Here is a 17,373-nt window from a genome sequence, read left to right on the forward strand (position 1 = left end):
TTAAGACCAATTGGTACTTTTGGAAGTGTGAGCAGGCTGCCAAGTCCTGCTGGAAAATGAAATCCGCATCTTCATAAAAGTTGTCAGCAGAGGAAAGCATAAAGTGCTGTTAGATTTTGTGGGAAAACAAAACTGCACTGACTTTAGATGACATGTCTCTCCAAAACAACACTGAACATCAGTAAATTTTACATTTCATTTGTAAATCAAAGGAGCAGAGTCTGGAGGAAGAGTGGAGAGACACACAGTCCAAACTGCTCGAGGTCTAGTGTGAAGTTTCCACCAATCAGTGATGGTTTGGAGAGCAAGGTCATCTGTGTCGGGGTCCTCAGAATTTTAACCACTGAAACGTGGAGCTACTTGGAGCTTGTTAATGGTGTAAAAAGGTCACTTTTTTACACCAGAATTGTGATAATGTTGGGAGAATTGACTAAAAGTGCTGTTTTTTGGAACGCTGGGGGAGGTGGTCTATTCAACAAAAGTTCATACTTGTTCTTATGCTTATCTAAATGAACTCATAAAAAAAGAGATCCCAAAAATAGATATGATTTATAAGTCGATTTTCCTGTAGTCTGAACACTAAAAAGGCCTGAAGCAGCATAAGTGTTTGGCTCATCTGTGGTTTAAAAGTGTGGAAAAAAATATTCTGGCTGGAATATAAAATATTGTAAATTATGGAAAGAACTCCAATATTAATATTTTAATAAAATAAAAAATCATAAAAAATATGGATATGGAAATAAATAGGTGAATATTATTAGGTAAATTTGCACATATGTTATGATGATATTTGTTCCTCCTGCACCTTCTCCTGCATCTCACTCCCAGCAACTCTAAACCCCCAAACTGTATCTGCATGAAAAAGAAAAGTTGAACTACTGTACAACTGTCAAATATATAAATAATTAATATTAAACATTTAGAAACACAAAAGATTGTGTTTTAAAAAGAACAATTCAGACAACATGTCATAAAAAGAATAAAGAGTGATGAACTTTGGACACCAGTCCTCACACCAGTCACATGAACTGCACCGAAACAGCCGTGATCTAATAAAGTTTATTTTCTTAAAAATGACCAGTTTCCTTTTTCCTTTTTTTCTAGGAAATTAAACCCTTTTTAAATTCATACTAGCATCTACATAATGGTTATTGAATACTTCACAATATATTAAGTCTAGATGTTATGGTACATGCATACAATTCAGGCGGCATGAGAAGCCACAGTCACCACATTACACATAGATGGGGATGAATCTGAGGGGCAAAAGACAACAAGGCTGTAGAGATGTGTGTCTCAGCTAAGAGGCCGGGGCCTTTATAACAGAGCAAACTCCAGCGATGCTTTTCAATTCTGTGTGTAGCACTTAAACACAGGCACGTGAAGGGCCTCGGACCCAAACAAACAAAAAACAAACAAAAAAACTACTAAAAATATACTAAAATATAAAGAGGGGGACATTTTTAATCAATGTCATGTTAATAATAAAACTACAAAATAAAAATAATATGTATTTAAACTAATTTAAAGAGTGAAGAAAGACTTCACCCTGATAATATTCTTCCACATGAACATTAGAACAGGAACATTGCCTTTCTTTGTGGATTTTAATTCTGTTTAGAAATCAGTCTTTTTTTTTTTGACTTTCAAAAAGGCATCGTCTCAAAAAACAAAACTAGGCAGTGAATAAAGACCCAAACACTGAACTGTGGAACTGGAATACAAATAGACTAGAACTGTCACATTCACATTTATAAAATAGAAATAAAAATAAAATAAATTAAAAAAAAAAAAAAATCCCGCACAAACAACCGCTTCATACCTCGCATATCGAAAACCATAGCTGGAGGACATATTTTAGTGTTACGTGTTTTCCAAATCTCATTTTGTTTTTCTCGTTAATCCTCTTTCACAGAAAGAATTTATATGCTGAGACACAGTATGATTACAAGCCTAACGTGCGCTAATGAAAATATTAATAACAATAATAATAATTATAATATATAATAAAATAAAAGACATTCAAATACAGTAAGATTTTTTTTTTGCTTGAAAATACAAAACTACATGAGAAAGCATTAAAATCATATTTGTTGATCAGAATAACATTAACATATTAAAAAAAAGCAAGTGCTAACCACATTTTTTTTAGCTTTCTTTTTTTTTATACCATACATATAATCAGCACATCTGTTACCTAGAAACAGTTGCCAAAGAAAGCCATGTTTTTTTTTTTTTTTTTTTAAATCATGGCTCTCCCTCCTATATCCAGGTTCAGGAAGCTGCCCTGGGGGAGGGGTTAATGGCTCCAAGTGTTTCTGGCCACTGTTACACGTCTGTACAAAACTGCAGTAGAACTTCTCCGCTTGAACCTGCACACATCACAGAGACTGCACAGGGTTATCGGTTTGGAAAGACCTAGGACGTTCTCCATCGTTCCTCTTCCAAAACTGGACGCCGCTGTAGTCTCGTCTCTTAATCTCCAGAATCCTGAGTCAACATATTGCTTCTCTGTGCAACTCTCAACTCTTCCAAAGCTCTACCCAAACATTAACCATTCTTTGTGGGTCAAGAGCCGTTTTTGCACTGAACTGAAAAGGGGAATAATAATAATAATAATAATAATTATAATAAAAAAACTGAACAGGGAATCTCTTGCTTCCATTTGCATCAGAACACTTTTCATTTAGAGCAACACACAGACAACAGATCTCTATCCAGCAAAGAGGCAGCTTTCCAAAGGAGGTCCACAAATCTCCTCAAAATGGTTTTTCCTTCCCACAGAACAATTGAAGTGAAAGATTTTGCGGTCCTGTCTCTTTACACAGAGTCTTTCCCAGCCCAAAGTGGCAGAAGCTCTCGTTTTGTAGGCAGGTTCGATTAAAGACCAGGGTGCTGAGATGGAGGAGGGCAGGCTGGGCCTCAGTTGTGTTGTAACGTGTTTGACTCTATAGGAGGCGCTGAGTCGTACAGAGTGTCCGTGTCGTGCGTCGGCTCTCCGGCTAACGTGCAAGGGTTCGACAAAGTACCCGCGCCGCAGTCACAGAAAAACCTAGACGGAACAGATTAAAAAACGGGATTAGACCAGCTGTGCGTGGATTAGGCAACATGTCCTGGATTAAATCGAACAACACTTGTAATTCTGTGATTCGAATGAGAGTGCAGCAAAAAACAACTCATACACAGAAATAAAATAATATAAACTGTAACCTTTGGCACTGCAAATTACAAACAAAAGCACACACACAGCTCCTTGTTTCTACACCCATTATCCAGCTGAAATTTTAGTTTCTAAATTAGTTTCGCTGATTTAGCTATTTATAGGTATATACCTGAATAAAATGAACATTGTTGTTTTATTCTATAAACTACAGACAACATTTCTTCCAAATTCCAAATAAAAACATTATAATTTAGAGCATTTATTTGCAGAAAATGAGAAATGGCTGAAATAATAAAAAAGATGCAGAGCTTTCAGACTTCAAATAATGCAAAGAAAACAAATTTATATTCATAAAGTTTTAAAACTCCACCAGTCTTGCACACTGCTTTTGGTTAGCTTTATGCCACTTCTGGTGCAAAAATTCAAGCAGTTCAGTTTGGTTTGATGACTTGTAATCATTCATCTTCCTCGTGATTATATTCCAGAGGTTTTTGATTTGGTAAAATCAAAGAAACTCATCATTTTTAAGTGGTCTCTTTTTTTCCACAGCTGTATATGAGAAAGAAGGAGGGTAAACAGTAAAAAGCACTGACCTATCATGCCGTATAAACTCGACATCATGCCCTTGGTGGCATTTCTTGATACAGTTCACACAGATTGCATTTCTGTCTGTTGTATTACAGGTGTGGCACCTGAATGAAAGAAAATATCACATCAAACAATTATGTGAATAAATGGTAACATGACCTGTAGACCTCTTCAGCTTTTTTTTCAGGCAACTACTACAGACCAGTTACCGTACCTGTAAAAATCGTGCATGGGATAGCTGGTGTAACTGGAAATCTTGTACAGGCACTGACCTCTGCTCACAGCCTTCTCTATGGCATCCTGATTGTTCAAGATTTTGTTGTCTGAAGAAAAAAAGAAAGAAACATTTCTATTAGATAACACCATAGATGGACAACAAGCAGACACCAGAGCTCAGGTTTAGTAATATTTACCTTTCATAGTGACATTGACACCAGAGGCTAGAAACAGCCCCCCAAATCTGTTGTTAAATATCTGATTGCCTTCTAGTGTTGCTGTGGCATGATTTGTGATCTCAATGCCTGTAAAGATAGGAAGAAAATATTGTACAATAAAAAAATTAGACTCCAATACTAACAAAAAAAGATCAACTGAAAAAAATGTTTTTTAATGAAAGAAAATATTAAATAAAAATAAATCCTGCAATCATTGTATTCAGGGTATCTGCAGGTATAGGGAAATTGAATTCAACACAACTCAGACAAAATTAAGATAGTTTCGCAATAACAAAGCTTCAAAATCGTATATACTCGTATATATTTACTGTATCTACTTTTAACTATTTGTTTGCCATTTATATGCATCCACTAAATATGCTGCACTATAATTTAGTGGTAGATTTTTGTTGTTACATAACTTTTTTTTGTTACACTAAAATTAGGGTTACTATTTAGGAAATAGACAAAGTTTCTTCTTCTTCTTTTTTGTTGCTACGGAAATATATAAAGAATATAACATGTAATATATTAATATAAAAATATAATTTATAATTATAGCAAAATACCCTGAAATATTGTGATCTTATTTTAGAGCCATATCATCCACCCAAACTATACTGTATTTTTCTCTGTGGCATTTTTAAGACCTAGTCAGTCATTATGACTAACTAAAACCAATTATAACTCAAATTAATTATTTTTGTTTAATTTAAATAAATGTAAGACATTTTAAGACTTCTGAAGAACCTGCAGATACCCTGTGGAGTACAGTGAACACTACTTAAAAAAGTACAATATAGTAGCACTCCAGCTGACCTGCAGCAAAGCCGTCAAATATTCGGTTCTTCCGCAGAACCGGGTGACTGTTTGTACTTATGAGAACACCAGCCTGGGCGTTTCTGAAGATGTCGTTCTCCTCTAACAGTCCTGAGTCACAAAACAAAAATGTAAAAAGATTACAAACAAATAAAGATTCAGAAATGTATATCTAAATACACAGCTCTAGAAACAGATTAAGAAATTACTTTAGTTTCTGAAAATCAAAGAAATCCATTTTTTTTTTCCAGAGCTGTATATTAATTGCTTGTAAATCTGAACTTGTAAAAAAATTAAATAATAAAAACTCCTCTCTTACCCCTGCCACCGTTGAATATGCAGATGCCGCCGTCCCGGCCGTCGTGGATTTTATTCCTGCGCAGTGTGGGGTTACTGTCCGTCTTAATCCACACCCCGGCCATGGCATTGTCGAAGATCTCATTGTCCTCAATGAAGCCCAGCCCTAAATAAAAACACATGAACCCTCAACACTCGAAAATAAAATGTTTGTGAAATTCTGAGAGCTACATTGTGTAGATGTAAATCACTTATTTTTTTTAATTACTGTAAATTACTTTTTAATTTATTTTTTAATTTATTTTTAATACTCAACATTTTACTAGCTGCATAACATTTGTTAATATTTTGCACATTCAGGTCATTATCTTCTGTGTTTTTTATGTACCTGAATCAGACAGCCTCAAATGATTATTTTCCCCCTTATTGTATGAATTTACATCCACTTATAGTACAAGCTAGCATGTGCAAAATGACATGACAGATTTGCCTAAATATTAAATGATTTTTTTTATGTATTATAATAAATAGCTTTTCTCAGTTGATAAACAGAAACACAAAAATAGATTTGTAAATTTACATGACTTTTATAAAACATTCTGGGTATTTTTATATTTTATATTTAACTTATCTGATAAGAAGCATTAAAAACCCTTTGGACATGATTAGTTTTTCAGGGGTTCTGTGGTAATTTTCTCTTTTATTGAGGATGGGGTCCTCTGTGATTTTATTCCTGTCCGGAACGACTATGCATGTGTTTTTCTCAGGCGTCCTCTAAGAAAATTACAGGCGGAATTATCTACTGTTTTTCGCTGAACGCTCCTCCGCCAATTTATTCCCGTCCGGACTCAAATTTCTGAACGTGAACCAAGAAAGCCTAAACTCACTGGTCCTCCTGTTTTTTCAATTGCAGTCCGGTTACAAGAGTTTTATCACTGAGTAGAAGTATGAAGAATTTTTCACAAACATCCCTCTGAAAAACTAATCCCATCCAGCTAGAGCTTTTCACTTAAAGTAAAAACGTAACACTCACCCGAGTTGTAAACAAGAATGCCTCCGTTCTGCCCTCCCCAGATTTTGTTTCGTCTAATTTTAGGGTTGCTCCCAGTTCTGTGCGAAAAGAAAATAAGTAAAATTAGTGATTGGCCATGCAATCCATACATCAATACATTCAGAACATGCACACAATATGTATACATCTTTTAGCCTGATTTATATGACCTAGACAATCCAAAGCAGAACCAGAATCACTAATACAACAACAGGCCACCCTACCTGATCTGGACCCCAGAGTACATGTGGTTGTAGATGTCGTTGTCTTCCAATACTCCATGCCCATTATCATAGAAGTAAACGCCAACCTATAGAAAACCATTAAAAACTGTTCAAAAGCAAAATAAATGTAAATCTTTTTAGAAAATATTGACTTAAATTAAAACCACATTGTTTGATAAAAATCAGAACACGAACACTAGGTTTCAATAATTTACAGTAGGATTATTCCTATATTTTTGATAAACATGATCTGTTTTTCAGTGTTGTCCACAGCAGGGGTGGGCAATTAATTTTCCCAAGGGGCCAAATTATAACCAGAGGCATTTTTGGAGCGCCAGACTAACAGACTGGTCTCAATTTGGATTAATTTTAATAATATCCTTTAAACAAATGCCGGTTTTTATGGTTTTGCAAAGCTGTTAATGGTTAGAATTAGGCAATTAAATGTAAAGCAGACATAGTTAAAACAGCAGTATGTTATTATTAACTCAACATTAAGAAACAGTTGAGAATAAACTAAAATATAAAGACCAGCATTCACTTTATCTGGATGGAGAGATTTATCTGGATAGGGCTTTTATTGAACAATGAGAGGCAGGTAAGGCAACAAGCTGAAGTGAAATAGGAGTAACAAGGCTATTTTAAAATGAAAGGAGTAGAAAGTTCAGATAATTGTGTGAAAATATAAGAACTAGAAGTAAAGATTTGTCTGAAAAATAAAATAATTACTCCAGTTACACCTATGAATTTGAGTTTAAGTACCTGTTTGCCACTATGTATCCTGTTCCTTCTGAGTACAGGTGTGCTCCCTGTGGTCACCCATACTCCTGCCAGAGTGTTGCTGTAGACTTCATTCTCCTCGATAACACCCTGGCCCTTCTCGTGCTACAAAAACATACATACAGGAATCACTTAACAAGGTCCCGAAAACCTTTTAAAAACATACATTTTAATTTGGTCAAAACTGTATGTATTAAATACATTTATTACAATAGAGCAATACTGTAATGAACAAATGCTGCACTGTGAGCGCTCACCACATAGATGCCTCCATGCTGTCCATCATGGATCTTGTTGTGTCTCACTATAGGGCAGCTGTTAGTTCTGATCTGAATGCCAGCCAGGGCATTTCCATAAATATCGTTTCCCTCTATGAGACCCCTGCCGTCTCCAAATATGTAAACACCTCCTTGGTTTCCATTGAAGATGGCGTTACCCCTGGAAGGCAAAAAAACAAAAACAAAAAAACAATAAATTATAAATCAATAAGCTTTGGGAATATGACATTAGCAGTGCAGCATATTACATATTTGTATGTTTTAGAACCTATAATATGAAAATACATTAAAATATGAACAAAAAGGTGCGCCATATTGTATCATACACTGTCACAATAAAAAATATACATATATCTTTTGATAAGCGATATTTGATGGTTTACTATTTACTGTAAAGTTTTTGGGGCATTTTTGTACAATAGTTTATGTTTGCAGTTTGTATGCATGCACTAAATATTCTTAACTTCAGTATGTTGTAATATTTTGTGCTATAAACATTATTTTCTACAAAATCCTGTTAGATTATTGTTGCTTATAATACACTTACTTACAATTACCATTTATATAGCGCCCTTCTGCCACTCAAGACATTCAAGGACCATTACAATTCTACACACACTTAACACACACCAGTGAGAAGCGGCAGCCAAATGCACACAGCATACTCTCAACCGGAAACGACTGTCCACTTGGAAGACTGCCTTGGGCACTCAGGAGTTGACTGAGCACAGAAATACAGTCTCACCAATGCAATTTATAGGGTATCCAATTGTCTGGGCAAATTAGAATATCCAATGTATGGATATTATCTCCTAGACAGTGACTTGAACCCAGGACCCCAGAGCTGGGAGGCGAATGTGCGAACCACTAAGCCATTAAGTTTACAGATTATTTTCTTTCTACTGCAAAAGTACATTGTATTATAATAATTTAATAATAATATCATTTTTATTTTATATTGTTACATAAAATATATGCCCTAAAATACCGTGATGTTTTAGGGCTCTACCCTTCACCCCTAGACAGCAGCAATACAGGACAATAGTAAAGAAGACTGACTGACCTAATCGTGGGGTCACTGTTGGAGGTGATCCACACACCAGCAAAATTGTTGGCGTAGATTTTATTCTCTATGAACTGTCCCCGGCCCTTCTCATGGACGTAGATGCCTCCTGTTTGGCCGTGGTGAATTTCACAGCGTACCACCGTGGGGTTGGCGTAGGCCTTCACCTCGAAACCTGCGATCCTGTTTCTGTGGATGTTGCAGCTCTCGAAGTAGCCCTGTAGGGGGAGACAAAAACAACCAGGGGTAAATCTATTCATTCAATCACTGCTGGGAATAAAGGGAACAGAAGAAACGGAAGCGGAGCAGCTATTGTACCATGCCGTGGTCGAATGTAAACACTCCCACGTCTCTGCCGTGATGGATATGGTTCCTCCTGATGATGGGGTTGCCATGGTTTTTCACCCAGATTCCCGCCAGCGCATTGTTTGAGATTTCATTATCTTCATAAATGCCCTGCAAAACACGTTCAGAGTTTCCGTTAAACAACTGCACAAACATTCATACACTGCTGATAAATGATGCATTTTACAATAGAACAGAAATGACAGTGCTGTAGCTCAGCCTGTCACAATAATTACTTTATCGTGTTACTGTATAATATATGTACAATGTCAATCATTTTGGCTGACCTTAATATTATCCATATAGCCAAAATATATATATTTATATTTCACAATACCTAGACATATTTTGTCATGCGGACAAAATGCGTGTTAACTACTGTTATTTAAAATTACAATTTCAAAGGATTTTTACAGTCTTTGTATAGAAAGTACAGTTGAGTCCTCCTGTTCCTTAAGCACTGACGATATGATAAGAAAATGCATCACAATACTATAAAATATCAATATAATGCAAAACTCTAACTCCTATTCTTACATATTCTTATATTCCAAATTCACTGACTAAATATCCTTAATAATTAATTCGTAAGTTATTGCTTTGAAAAAAATGGTGTAATTGCATCATTAAACTATTATTTTAATCACTGTATTATTGACAAAAAATTGACTTAAAATGGCAACATTTTTGTTTATTGCAATTATTTCTTCTTAGTATTTTAACTTTATGCAAATACGTTCATAAGGACATGCCTAGCTGTATCTGTATTGCTTTGTATTGAGACTGTTACCACACAGAACTGACTGGAGGGTGTGTCCTTGGTGATTTCTACCAATGAGGGGTATAGGCAGCAGGCTTTAAATCCCACTCAAATTTGATTAGAAAATGTTTAATACCCGTAAAAAAGGACAATTTTTTTTCAGTCATATCGGTTTACTACATTACTATTAGGCCTGTCACAATAGCACATTGTTTGGACATATTGCCCCATACATAATTGCAATAAACTGTATTATTGTAATCTTAAGACCATTTTATTCTTACAAAATGCTATTTTATATAATGTTATTATTTTATAATGACAATGTAATAAATAATAATACAACAGAACCATAACCTGCTAAAGATGAATTAACTTTTTTAGAATAGTCAAATAATTTAATTGGAAAATAAATTTCCTACATAAACACAATAACACAACACTGATTAACAGTAGACATACTGGCTCATTTATGTGAACAGGCATTTTCTTTTTTGTTAAAAAGGTAACCTTGCATTTTTATACATTTAACAGAACAGTAACTCCATAAATCATGTAAAACAAATGGGCCCAAAACCTCCTGCTCAATGGAGCAAAGACGTCTAGCCAAAAGCTGTGAAACACAGCCCCCTGCTGACAACTCCTTAAACTACACTATATATAAAAAACAATAAGAACACATTGAAATTACTGTTCTGATAAGTTACACATATCCTGAACCCGCTAAAGCAGAAGCAATTATGAAGCATGATAAAAACACAGAGAGCGGAACATTCAATAAGCTAAAACATATCTGGCCCATCTTTGGATATAATCCTCTATGGATTATTTTATATTAAAAAAAAACAAAAAACGAATGAGTGAATTAAACAGGTGAATTAATTTGTGTTTCAGACAATTATGCAATTAGGAGTGAATATTTACAATATGTTCGAAGATCCACATACAATGATGCTACAACATAGGGCTGCACTATAATGTACTGTTTTAGTATTGATATCATATTATCATATCATATACTTTAGTATTAATTGTACAAATCACAGAATGTTTAATGTTCTGAGGAATGTCAAATTGCATTTTTCCAAACATTTTTGCTTTTTAATACAAAGAAAAAAAAAAACACTGTTTTCATTTTACATCAAATCTATCATATTATTGATAATAAACAATACAATTTATTTTAATTCAGTCATAAATAACTTATAAATAACATGACATGCTGGATCCTTAAGTTAATCAACATTTGGTAAAATTCCTGTATTTTTAACCCAATGGAGCTCACACTTTCTTTGTCATTTTAACTCATATGAAGCTTCTAAGTAATATCTATTGAGAACAGGGCAGTGTTTCTTCATCTGACTTCATTTACAGAACGTAGGTGTGCTAAAGGTAAAACTAAACAACCTCCTTTTAAAAGTGTATTTTTGCTCTGTTCCAACCACTGAACAATTTGAAAGCTTTAATTAAATGTTTACATTCTATATAACTAGTTCTGACCTGATTTCTGGAACAAAATATAAGTTCTAAATCTGTTGCGTCATTTACACTGCGTTAGGATTTTAACTTATTTAATATTTACAGTCATGTTCCCACAATAAGCAACAGGACGGGGATAGATTTTGCATTTACTGCTGCTGCTAAAATGCGTGCCACAAAACACAGTTTGACTGACAAGGTCCTCAACAAGCACTTCCTGTGTGTTAGACCCTCCCTTTCCATCAAAAATCGCAGTTTGTAAAAGTGTTTCAGTGCTGTTAAAAGTGTTTTGCATCTTGCAAATTTGTTTTTCTGAAATGTAATGTTTATCATAGTTTTTTTCTTTGGTAATTTTGTTTTCTTGAATGTAATTATTTTTTGTATGTAAATTTGTTAAAATTTTTGTCATTTTGTTTTCTGACATTTAATTTGTTTTGCACTTCAGGGCCACTGTAATATATTGCCAAACAACAAAATAATGCAATATGTAAATGTTTCTCCAATATCGTGCAACCCTACTACAACCTGACTAGTTCTGAAGCTTCAACAAAAGAAAGCTTTTAACTACCATCAGCCTTCTTGACTTTTAGTTTTAGCACTGCTGAATCATCTGAAGCAGCAAAGCATCTTCAAATCACAAATTTTGTCTTTTTCATTACTCATAAGTCTTGGTTTAAAGTCGTTTCCTGTCACACAGTAAGTACTCATGCTCTATGCGGTTTACCACAAAATGGAAGTTGCACTAATTTACAGCGTGAATCACTGCTCTCTCAGCAGTTCCCACAAGGATTATAACAACATGTATAAACATGCTTAAACATGAATTAGATGCATAAACAGGTCAGGCTGTTTGGAGACGTGCGTGTTGAAGCTGAAAGTTCACAGAGTTACTTGACTCAAAGAACAATGACATGAAACAATAATACATAAACAAGAAAGGTACTAGACTCGAAACAAAAGTCAAGTCTGTCTAAGACCATGCTTACTACAGAATCCTCACTACTGGACTTTAAATAGCGAGCTAACTGTGAAAGCATGCATTGTGGAGTTCACCCCCGGTGACAGTGTTTATACTGGAGTTATTGATGGCACCATAAATGATAATGCTTAGTGTTCCAAGTACAGAAGGAGGGAAAAAGAAAAATCTGTGTGTAAAACAGCAGCTGCGGTTCTTGTTCTTACCTGGGCGTGATCTGTGATGTAGAGCCCCACGTTTTCACAATCACTGATGTTGCAGTGCTTTATGGTAGGACACGCACCTTGGCCGCTTACACACACTGCTGAGCCCACTGTAGAGACAAATGGAGAATGTTAATACACAAACTGGGGGAGGTTTTACAGATTTAATACACAAGGTTAGTGTTTTACGTTTTTTTTGGTTGGTGTGGTGCAGTGGATAACACCACCGCCTGTCAGTGAGCTATCATGTGGGAGACTGGGGTTCAATTCCAATTATGGGTGACTATGTTGTGCTACAGCAATAATAAACTTGTAAGTCGCTCTACATAAGAGCATCAAAAAAAAAATGCTGTAAATATAAATCTGCTGGTATGGCAATGATTAATTTAAGACGTTTTAATAAATTGCACAGGAAAATAAATATGCACATTATTATTAGACTTATAGCAATTATAAATAAATAATGTATCTAATAAACATAAAAATTCATTGTTTTACACAAACAAATAGGGAACTGTTTATACAATGCAGAGTGTAAGACTGGTGGAGGAGAACATACCAAGATGCATAAAAACTGATTAAAAACCAGGGTTATTCCACCAAATATTGATCTTTTGACTCACCAGCTCTTTACCTGCAATATTTGAGTTCTGAAAGCTATCTTTTTTGTTACTTTAATAATTTCTCATTTTCTGCAAATAAATGCTCTAAATGACAAAATTTTTATTTGGAATTTGGGAGAAATGTTTCTAGAATAAAACAACGTTCATTTTACCCAAATAGCAAAGTCAGAGAAACTGATTTAGAAACAGAGGTGGTCTAATTTTTTTCCAGAGCTGAGTTCGGTCAGGTTTTTTTCAGTTAGATTTAAGATTTTTTTTTAAAGACATTGTAATCTCATTCTCAGTGAAATTTTAGACCAGAGTTCTTCCTTTTTGCGCCAATCTCAGCTTGTGTCAAATTGCGTGATAGCTTACGGCAGCTGAGGCTTTTCGTGAAGTTTTTCTGCCTTGTTGCAAAACCTAAGTGCCAGTAAGCTAGTAAATAAATATTTAAGACCTTAGATGAGAATCTCTTAATTTTTAAAGTCCTTTTAATACCTTAAAGAACTTAAAATTCAAAATTTGAAACCTTAATTAACATTTGTTATGACTTTTAAGATCCCACAGGAACCTGGATATACCCTGTAAAGGTTTCTAAACAAAAACACTTTAACACTGGAATTTAAAAGAACTTAAAATTAAGCAAATAGCCTATGTAACTGTCAAACCAAGGATCAGCAAGTCTGGAAGGAGAAACTGGAATTAAGGTGCAGATATAAGGACGACAGGTCTACAGTATGCCTCATTTTGCAACAAATATGGGGCAGACAAAAATGCAACACAGCATTATTTAGAGGAATTACCTGTGCAAGTGCTGCGGATAATGCAGTGGTCAATGTTGGGGCTGCAGTTCACTGTGATCTCCAGGCAGTGGTGTGCATTGTGATGCTGGGCTGATTTATCATCAGGATTGAACTGTGGAGGGGAAAAAGGAAAGCTGTAGTTATTCTGGTCACAATAATACCTACAGTATAGCAGACCGAGCAGCAATGAATGGGCTGAGGCTCCCCTTCATACAATTACAACATTAGTTCTTTGAAAATCTTGTGTCTCATACAAACAAAACCTGTAACTGAAATATATATTCTGTCAAATCTAAACTGTCTGAACAGGCTCAAGAAAATGGTCTGTGACGTAGGCCTACATTTTTTAATGCAATCTTCTATTTTATATAAAGCTATGGAGTCTTAATCACAATCACACTGTGATCCTAAAACAATCTGCACAAGTTAGAAGGTTATAAATCACGCAGTACTGCCCTTAACAGCGCACACACAACAGCTCCTCCACTTGTCTGCATTACACTTTACCTGCAGCGCTGTGTATAGCCTACTAATAGGCTTCACACAGGCTACACAACACCATTCTTCTAACCTATGCTACTGAAGTTTAGGCCTGTGGATCATTGCGCTCTTGCTGGTGTTTTAATTATTTGGAGTTCCATTCTTAATAAACAGTTTTCTTAAAAAAATAAGTCCTGTGATTTTCCAAGCTGCACAGATTTCATGTATTCAATCAACTCATAATTGTAGGTCAAATGCTCAGTTTTAAAACTCGAACAGAACATGCATAGGCTCAGGTAGAGCTCCAATACCCAGCCCTTGGCCCCAGCCAACAATAATTTATCAGAACATAGGGTTTATTGCTGGGAGGTTGATAAAATTAACTTGATTAATCTAATTAGTTTTAATAGGATTTTCAAAATGGGATAATGGAGATAGTACAGCTTTACATTTAGAAGCTGCCAGAGGAGATCTCAGTATATAGTCATGTGTTTCTGTCAGAAAGGACCCTTATGTGGCAGTGATTGTCATATTTTATATATACAGTGTTTATCACAAAAAACTGCATGTAAGGTTGAAAGGGGCTGCTTATTATTTGAAAAAAAAATTAATAAATATGATAAAACTGAATGTCAAGGAAACAACAGATTGTGCTAGGGCTGCAACGATTATTCAATTTTGATTCTTTAAATTTGTCGATTAGTCAACAAATTTCATTGTTGACTAATCATTCATTTTTAACAGAAGTTTAACAAATTACTGGAGACAGAAGCGCAATGGGAGATGGGTAAATGGCTCACCTCACAAAGTGTTTCCAAAAATGCCCAAACACAACAGATTACATATTTAGTCATTAAATAATCAGAAATTTCCACGTTTAAACATCTAGACATTTGAATGCCTTTAAAATCTCATGTTTAGCTTGAAATAAATGGCAGAAAATAAAAAAATAATGACAAGATTAGTCGACTACCAAAATAATCATTAGTTGCAACCCTAGCTAGCACATCACTTTAAAAATGGTGCTGTCTGTTTACAAAAACATAACAAAACATAATAAAAACAATATAATAAATATAATTTTTGTATTTGAAGAATATTAAACACTTATTAAACATTTATTAAACATCACCACCCAGCCCTAGAACTTACCCTAATGGTCATATAACCCACATACGCATCTTCAGAACCCTCCATAAACACAAACGTTGAATCTCTAGTGTTCTCAATGACTACTTTATCAGCGACCTTTCCTGGAGCTGTGGGGGAAAAATGAAGGAAAAAAATAATAATATAAATGAGTTTCTTCTTCAAATGAGCTTTTTGGCACACTTCTGACAAACGTCTGACTTCCTCTATTTAAAAGTAGGTCGACCTGATTTACCTGCACCAATCATCGTAATGGGAGACTCGATGTAGATCCACTCATCTGTGTAGATGCCAGAATGAACAAAAATCAGCCCATCAAAGTGGGCCTCTTGTACACCACCTAAAGCATCCTCAATGGTGTCGTAGTACTGCAAATCAAAGAAAAAAAAATCAAGTATTAAAACAAAGTGTATTTTTATTTATTTATGAACGATTTTTGACAAACAGCAACAGAAATGACAGTGCAGGAAAATGATAGCACATACCAGCATGTTCTCTCTGCCTTTATATCTGGCTGGATTACTGTAGAAATGCTCTGCAAAACCAGGCTTTACATGTGCGCCTTTATACTGCAAAAAGCCAAAGGACAAAAGGAGTTATGAACCAACTACACGGGCTGAAAAGAATGAAAGCAACATGTTCACTATTTATTCATGACTCTTCGAAGGGCGGATACTATGAACACTGCTCTCCTCAACAAATTACAAACACATGAACTAGTGCTATCACCCTGAAAGAATGGAGCTCAGACTTCAGAGAGGGTCTGCTGCCCCCTAACAGAGGCGCTCGCTCATACCAGTTGCTGAAAGCTTTCCTTCCACGGGTTGGGCTGCTCGTATTCTTCAGGGTTTATCTGGTAGAATTTTCCTGGCTCTGGATGCATCATGGGCCGTGTGTACTCGAACACCTCCATGTATAACCTCTTCCTGTGGTAAACATGAAAGGATAAGATCAGACATCTGGACGCTTGACCTTATAAAAATACATTAAAGCTAAAGTAATAGTAACCCTTTGTACTGGAAAATCTTTATAATACAACAATTAGAAAGCAGTGAGTAGGAAAAAGCTACTACACTTATCTCCAAAGCACTTCAACAATACTTTAATAAGGCTCATGGGAGGCTCTCTTCAGAAGATTAGCTGAATAATACATTATGTTTTACTAACACAGCAAACAGTAAGTGACCCTGGTTCAGTTTCTACTGAACCCAAATCTGCTCACCTTGTACTAGAAAACTGTAAACTGTACTAGATCTTAATCTGGATGAGAAAAAAAAAGAAGAAAAAAAAAACAACTGTGCTCAGACATCGCCTATAAAAACTAAACGGTGCAAGACGTATTGCTCACCAGAGAATGGGGTCATTAGCTAGCTCACTGAAACGCTTGCACACACATGCAGCCTGGCACAGGTCCTGCTCCAGCAGGTAGGAGAAAATCTTCAGAACCACCTCATCTGGAAGCTTTTCTTGGAGATACTGTTCTGCAGGGGCAGCTGGGGTGAAAATAGAGGACATGTATAAATACATAAGATGCTCAAACAGAGGTATCATGAATTAAAGAACTAAGAATAACAGAATCAGGCAACAAATTATGCTTCTTTTTCTTTTCATATTTAAAGGGTTAAAGACATGTGTATGTTTAAACATGAATATATGAATTGCTCGACATTTCCTTTGCTTCACAAATCTGAATCTGAATTCTTCTCTTCTATCCATCTTTATAGCTGAAATCTCCTTTCACTGGATTTTGATTTAAAAAAAAAATGCCTGTTACAATTCATTTGTATATATCTGTATGTATTATTTATTTTGTTGGAATAAATTTAGCTGGAAAAATGTCTTAAATTAAGGGCATTTTCACACCTGAAAGTCTAGACCA

General features: G+C 35.2%; 1 protein-coding gene across 4 annotated transcripts in view; it reads right to left on the reverse strand.

The window, feature by feature from the left end:
* Window positions 1–1,045: 1,045 nt before the first annotated feature.
* Window positions 1,046–17,373, reverse strand: part of fbxo11b (F-box protein 11b) — a 30,634-nt gene continuing 14,306 nt past the window's right edge. For 3 of the 4 annotated variants that reach the window (XM_007250106.4, XM_049464554.1, XM_022670345.2), the window contains 19 exons: window positions 16,843–16,987; window positions 16,291–16,420; window positions 15,980–16,063; window positions 15,730–15,862; window positions 15,498–15,604; window positions 13,866–13,977; window positions 12,464–12,570; window positions 9,016–9,153; window positions 8,698–8,915; window positions 7,614–7,794; window positions 7,339–7,461; window positions 6,577–6,662; window positions 6,335–6,411; window positions 5,324–5,467; window positions 5,005–5,115; window positions 4,165–4,272; window positions 3,966–4,074; window positions 3,757–3,855; window positions 1,046–3,052 (listed from right to left, as the gene is read on the reverse strand). In XM_007250106.4, the coding sequence (XP_007250168.2) occupies window positions 2,923–3,052; window positions 3,757–3,855; window positions 3,966–4,074; window positions 4,165–4,272; window positions 5,005–5,115; window positions 5,324–5,467; window positions 6,335–6,411; window positions 6,577–6,662; window positions 7,339–7,461; window positions 7,614–7,794; window positions 8,698–8,915; window positions 9,016–9,153; window positions 12,464–12,570; window positions 13,866–13,977; window positions 15,498–15,604; window positions 15,730–15,862; window positions 15,980–16,063; window positions 16,291–16,420; window positions 16,843–16,987 (2,342 nt within the window). In that variant the 3' untranslated portion in view covers window positions 1,046–2,922. The remainder of the gene's footprint in view (window positions 3,053–3,756; window positions 3,856–3,965; window positions 4,075–4,164; window positions 4,273–5,004; window positions 5,116–5,323; window positions 5,468–6,334; window positions 6,412–6,576; window positions 6,663–7,338; window positions 7,462–7,613; window positions 7,795–8,697; window positions 8,916–9,015; window positions 9,154–12,463; window positions 12,571–13,865; window positions 13,978–15,497; window positions 15,605–15,729; window positions 15,863–15,979; window positions 16,064–16,290; window positions 16,421–16,842; window positions 16,988–17,373) is intronic. The other variant, XR_454832.4, reaches the window with a different exon arrangement.

The sequence above is a fragment of the Astyanax mexicanus genome, chromosome 15 (genome assembly GCF_023375975.1).
Source record: "Astyanax mexicanus isolate ESR-SI-001 chromosome 15, AstMex3_surface, whole genome shotgun sequence".
Lineage (NCBI taxonomy): Eukaryota > Metazoa > Chordata > Actinopteri > Characiformes > Acestrorhamphidae > Astyanax > Astyanax mexicanus.